Source organism: Pundamilia nyererei, unplaced genomic scaffold (genome assembly GCF_000239375.1).
Source record: "Pundamilia nyererei isolate P.nyererei 1_Seehausen unplaced genomic scaffold, PunNye1.0 scaffold00001, whole genome shotgun sequence".
In the NCBI taxonomy this organism is placed as follows: Eukaryota; Metazoa; Chordata; class Actinopteri; order Cichliformes; family Cichlidae; genus Pundamilia; species Pundamilia nyererei.
The window spans coordinates 9,777,891-9,784,464 of NW_005187402.1; the positions used below are offsets into that span (position 1 = coordinate 9,777,891).

The window sequence follows — 6,574 nt, forward strand, 5'->3', positions numbered from 1 at the left end:
CTCCCTTTAGGGGTTGCCACAGCAGATTATCATCCATCTCACCCTGTCCTGATCCATAAGTCTTCCCTGTGGTTTTTGTCTTTTCCTCCAGTGTGACAGCTCCATATTCAGCATGTTTTGTTCAGTATGTCCACCATTCCCATTCTGCACATGTCCGGACCATCTCAGCCTTGCCTCTCTAACTTTGTCTCCAAAACACTCAACCTGAGCTGTGCCTCATTTATAATCCTGTTCGTCTTCATCAGTCTGAATGAAAGTCTTAACATCTTCAACTCTGCCCCCTTGAGCTCTGCCTCCTTACTTTTTGTCAGTGCCACTGGCTCCCATCCATACATCATAGCAGGTCTCACTACCATATTTTAAACTTTCTCTTCCACTTTTGCTTCTATTCTTCCATCACAAATCACCCCTGACACTTATCTCCACCCACTCCACCTTGTCTGCGATGTCTTCTTCACCTCTCTTATGCACTATTCATCACTTTGAATGGTTGACCCCAGGTATTTTAACTCCATCCATCTTCACTACCTGTACTCTTTGCATGTTCTGTCTCGCTTCTACTTTCATTCCTCTTCTCTCCAGAGAATACCTCCACCTCTCCAGGCTCTCTTCCACCTGGTCACAGTACAGATCACAATGTGTCCATTACCACTGGATACTAATGCTAATAAACAGGAATAGGATTAATAAGTAAAACACAAACAGCTTTGTAAGGGAAATGAAAGCTATACTGAAACAGTGATGTTGCCGAAAAGATAAAAATTTCACACCGTAGTAAGAGTAGTCAAAACGACGATGTGATCATCCTGCCTCAGCAAAGTCTGTTACAGGCAGAGGTTTTATATAATTCTTTCCAGACGTGCTGTCTAACTCTTTCAGGTCTTCACGAGCACAAAGGCCTATGACTGAGTACTAGAAACACAGCGGTCAGCCAAGGACTGAGCACAGCAGACATGACACAGGTTAAGCTGACTTTCAAAGCAGTGTTCAGGGTTGCCCATCAGCTCAAAATTGGGATTCTAAAAAATAGGTAGGTACTCTGGACTAATGAAACTTAAAAATATCCACATCTGACCGAAGGTTTTTCTTTGCAGAGGAGTTGGGAAGAAGAAGTTACAACCTGCAAATCTGGAGTTCAATTAGTGAAAATAGTCACAGATGTGATCAAATTTATGGTCTCCAGCACAACAAGGACTCTAATCAAAACAATAAAAAGCTATTTTGCAAAAACAGCAATTAGCCGTACAACAGAGGGTATGGGCCCCATGAGTTGTTGATGTCAACACCATGGCTTACATGAAAAAACTGAAACAGTCTAAGCTCAGCAAGCTGCTTGGAGCAACACACAACAAATGTCAACTAACTACCCAGATGTGGTGTTAATAGAGAAAACTGCCTCTTGTTTTTTAGTATAACATTTGGTTATTGACTAGATTATTGACAAACTAGGTTATTGTTGGCATTTTTCACTGATTCACAGAAATGGGAACAAATTGTTATGTTTTAGCAACAAGCTGATAGTAGCAAAGATGGTAGCCTGGATGATCATGCAACTTCAAAACCTGAAAGCAGGATCACCAGTTTCAAGGTGACTTTGAAGGTACGACTGTATTCATATCTGTGCACAATAGCCTCTTTGTTGACCTCACAAGTTACCAGGTTGCACTACGTAGGTACTCGGGCACTTTCAGTAGCTATACTTGTTAAAGTAAACCACAGACAATATAAAAGATAGAAATAGCGTCTCGTTTTTGCCATCAGTCTTGGTGCTTTGAGACAGGACATGATTAATTGTAAAAGTAAACACGCACACACACGTTAGCTTAAAAACACAGGATACTGCTTTACTTTAGAAGAATTACTAGCTTACAGCACTGAGCTAGCTAACCAGATATATTAGCAGTATAATGTTTGAGGAACTTGAGCAGATGAACAGTTTTGTCAGTTGTGTTGTTTTGACTGTTTGGTTTGTTCTTTTGGATTTTTTTCCATTTCTTAAGAACATGAATGTATTTATTTTTTTAGGCCTGCCACTTCTTCTTTTTGTTTGTCTTCTACATGTCCAATTTCCTCAAACATTTTAAGGCCACAAAGCACCCAATGCTCATTCGAAGTAAAATATAAAGAAATGAGAAGTGGCTCCAGGCTTTCACACAGTACCGGATGATCATGCAACTTCAAAACCTGAAAGCAGGATCACTAGTTTCAAGGTGGGCATGAAAAATTAACCAAACTTTGAAGGTACATCTCTATTCATATCTGTGCACAATAGCCTCTTTGTTGACCTCACAAGTTACCAGGTTGCACTACGTAGATACTCGGGCACTTTCAGTAGCTATATTTATTAAAGTAAACCACAGACAATATATAAGATAGAAATAGCGTCTCATTTTTGCCATCAGAGTCTTGGTGCTTTGAGACAGGACATGATGAGGGAGGGGCAGGTTTAACTGTAAAACTAAGTACACACACACACACACACACCCTGGATAATCCTTCTTTCTGACTATAATAACCACCATGAGTTACAAAATGAGCTGCTGGCCATTAGAAGGAATGCAGGTTAAAGGTACTGCTGCGTTGGCTTCTCAGACCCAGAAGCTATATCAATCTCTTAAAGCACTCTTAGAAACAAAATAGCAAGTGTAAGTACTGAAGTAGGTCATCATTTGTTAAAAGTTGTAAAAGTTTTGAAGAAGGCTCATTATGAAGGAACAGAATTCTTACTCATTTATTTACTTTTTTTATGCACACATACAATCAAGGATTAGATCAGTATCCATTGGCATTATACACTCTACCTACACAACATCAGCTATCCAACACATAATGACGTCAATGGACAAAAAGTTTCACAATGGCAAAACAGATCTAGGCAGTGCTTTCTTCGGTGAAGTCGGCCTCGGTCCTGACACGCCACTTTTACCTGTCACACGAAACGGTGAATTTAAACTTTGCTTGATATTGCATAATTATGATAAGAGTGAAATGACATGCAGTGCTGCTTTCAAAGCGTACTATAAGTATATGTTGCGTCGGTGACGTATAGTGATAATCCGTTGCTAACTCACAGCACCATCTGGGTACATCCATTTAGAAAATAGCTATTGTGGGCTATTGCACATACAGTATGTGGTGAGTTGATGAACTGAAATGATGTTGCCCCTGAGGTTGCTTTGTTGTCAGTGGTAGTGTTTCCTGCCTCTCAGCTCCGCGAAGCGAGAACAGGGTGTGTGTGTGTGATGTCAGCCCCAGCAGGAGAAACCTGATTTACACATGTGCATATCGTACACAACACTGTGCATACCTCACAAATAAATGACTCACACTGCCTCATACTGTGTGTGCTTGGCTAGTCATCCTGGCAGGAAAGTGGCCACAGTTTTGTTTTGTTTTTTTTCTTGTACAGTATGTGTCTTAGAGGGTGCAGTGTATTGCCTATGCAGTTTAATGCTCTCCACTGATGGTTAAATGATACTACGGCACCATCTCTCACTCTCTCTTGCCTCTCCTCCACTCATATATTTAGAGATGGTACTTCCTCAGAAGCTCTGATTGCCACATGTACTTCCTTTCCGGAAAGTGATCGGGAATCCTAATGCGCTGGAAGTCTTGGATACATTTCTCCAGCTCCTGCTCGGGAGTCATCTTCTCCTTGTTCGCTTTCCTTTTCGCAGCCTCTCGCTCCCGCACTCCAAAGGTTCTCACACGGAGCATGTCAGTCTTGCGGCGCATCTCCGCCTGCTGCAGCATGTGAACCGGCCCTTTAGGCACCGGCCGGTCCAGCGTCTGGATGTTGGAGTGCCGGCTCACGGGCCCGCAGATCACGGTTCCTTGAGGGGAACTGGCCTCTGACTGGGTCTCGGAGCAGGACGTGGAGAGGTCGTTGTAGGATGTGCCGCTCTCTCCCTCGCGCTCGCTTTTGTGGCTCTTGCAGCAGCAGTCACAGTGAGAGGACGACCACCGAGAAGGTCCACCTACAAGACAATGCAAAAAGGTTTGTCAGTGGGGTCCGACCACATGCAGTTTGCAGAAAACCACCCCAAACAGTCTTTACGGAGACAAATCCCCACAGTAATCGACCGAAAAAGTTGGAGTGAACAAGCAAATGCTGACAAATGCCTGCACAGCAGTTTCGGTGTCCACACGAGTATCTTTCAATTATTCAAAAAAGGCCACAGCTGTAAGAACATGCGAGGTATTGGCTTTGACATTTAATTGCTGAATTTCAAAGAGCTGGTGGGCTGTGCATATTGCATCCCCTGATAAGAAGAACCTCGGAGCTCAGTGCAGCTCAGTGCGACTCCCTTAAAGACCTTTTCCCAAGGCGAAGCTTGTCTCGGAGCCAAAGCAATCTGCTCTGCTGTTGCAGCTTCTTATTGGAGCTGTAACCCTGGCTGCCAAGGAGGTGGCGCATGATTTTTGTGTTTTCGGATCACTCAGTCAAATAAGTCTGGGATTATGTTTTACACCTCTGGGGGAGCCACCGGGCCAGGAAAATGTAGGCAAACAAAGCACAATTTATCTCAGATGGTTAGAGTCAGCTCAGTGCATGTTGCAGGATGGGTAGATGCATGTAGACCTCTGATGTGCTGCAATCTCTTATCATGAATTTTGGGAACAGTGACTCACGCTCTGCAGCGAGCAGCAAACAGGTACAAACTAAAGATTTTTTTGTAGTCTTTTGTTTTTCTGCCCGTACCTTCTTCTTGTCTCATCTCACATCCTCCTACACGGCTAATTATGGACTGTACAGTACTGCCCGCTGGCTTGTGAAGTGTTCAAGTAAAGGCAGCAAACACTGTAGCTGTCTTTCATTTCCAAAAATAGCCACAGTATGTCTCATTTAGGTTGAAATGCGTAAACACCAGCATATGAGGAATAAACTCGCGGACACAGAAACATATTAATGGCTCTCCCCCCAGTGTTATCATACAGACCACATAGCAGTGATATCTCAGAGGGAGCAATAATTTGTCCATTACTCCCTCCAGTGCACGCGCCAATTTAAACTGAGCATAGTTCAAGGGGGATTTTAACCTCTCTGCGCAGACAGTAATAATGACCTTATCTGTAGCACGATGATTGCATTGCGCTGATAGTGAGAGAGTCACTAACAGCTTTTTAATGGCTAATCCATGAGTAAAGAGGCCAATCAGCATGCCAATCCTACCCCTCCCCTTTCCACATAATGAATCCCACTGAATCCGGCAGACAAACAGCACCAGGCAAATGGATGCAGGCTCTTTAGCAAGGAGGATGAAGAGGAGGAGGCTGAGCATTGTTTCGAAATGGATGGATGCTGTAGTCCAGAGGGGGAAACCCGTTTAGGAAACTAGCCAACACCCAATAATAGCAGCATGAAATTTCTGAGCCCATGCAGGGGAATGGATTGTATCAAAGCCGCCGATGAGATTGAGAAGCACCTGTTTTTGCCTTTTTATTTTTGTTTTCCATAACAATTCATGTTGCTGGAGCATGGATACGGAAATGGGCTCTTGCCACGCAGCCAGTAACACAAAGACAAATCTGAGCATTTGGGGAGAAGTTGTGAGGTTCTTATTTCTGCCGTCAGAGCCTAGTCAGTAAACAACTAAGAGACTTTCAGGAAACACAGGTGCATTTAAACAACTGGGTGGGTGTGATACACTCTGGTATCTTTTCAGGGAAGCCATTGATTGTAATGTGTTTTTTGTCTTTTTTTCTCAGATCTATACACCCCGTCTAAGAGCTCATATTCCAACCACATTAACTGACTAGGGCTGGTCCTCAGACTTGGGCTGTGCCTGCACTTCTCATAAATAACACAGAGAGAGGGAGTCGAGCTCTGCACAGAGCACGGGGCGCGAGCAGGCCTGTCACACCGGGTATCCTCTCCACCTCTGAGGAGAGCGGGAACGCTTGTCCCCGTGCCTGCAGAGGCCAGGTTTACACAGTTCTGGTGAACTGTGCATTCGCTTATAGGTGTTTAAAGGTTTTAAATGGCAGAAAAGTAGGACATGACTGAAGGCACAGCGATCTGACAAACTCAAATGCAAAATGTCAGAGGAATTCTTGCCAGACACTGGGGGGAGGAGGAGAGATTGGTTTTAACTGTGCTCCTAAACTGAGTCATCAGGGGTGTCTGATGATGGCAGCTTTAAAGGCAGAGCAGCGCTGTGCTCCAGTCATGCAATCTGAAAGAGACTCTGCACAATCGTGTGGTGAAAGTTGAGAGGCAAAATAATTTTTTTTAAAAAAAGGCAACAAGAACATTGTTATAGTACAAATCCACAAGGCCAGAATGCAATTTATGTCCCGTTCAGATGTGAGTGACCCAGATCTGCTTTTTAAATGTGAATATGGTGTGAACTGTGCCCTCAATCTACACGGATGAAAGTTTGGAACACACACACACAAAGAGCATTTCACATCAAAGCTGTTGGAGTCAGGCACAAAGATACTTTAAAAATTCTGAAATAAACACGTCTGCTTCTGTTCACTTTCATTACTGTCTGTTATTTGTGCAAACACAAGAGAAGCCTGTGAGACCTGAGAGTATGAAGCTCCAGTTGCTGTGTTTTCTCTTATGAAA

At 43.6% G+C, this 6,574-nt stretch overlaps 1 protein-coding gene across 1 annotated transcript in view; it reads right to left on the reverse strand.

Annotated features, from left to right (window-relative positions):
- Nucleotides 1–2,707: 2,707 nt before the first annotated feature.
- LOC102193118 (BTB/POZ domain-containing protein KCTD16-like) overlaps nucleotides 2,708–6,574 on the reverse strand; it is a 12,087-nt gene continuing 8,220 nt past the window's right edge. Inside the window, exon 2 of the mRNA XM_005719769.2 lies at nucleotides 2,708–3,977. Within this exon, the coding sequence (XP_005719826.1) occupies nucleotides 3,526–3,977 (452 nt within the window). The 3' untranslated portion in view covers nucleotides 2,708–3,525. The remainder of the gene's footprint in view (nucleotides 3,978–6,574) is intronic.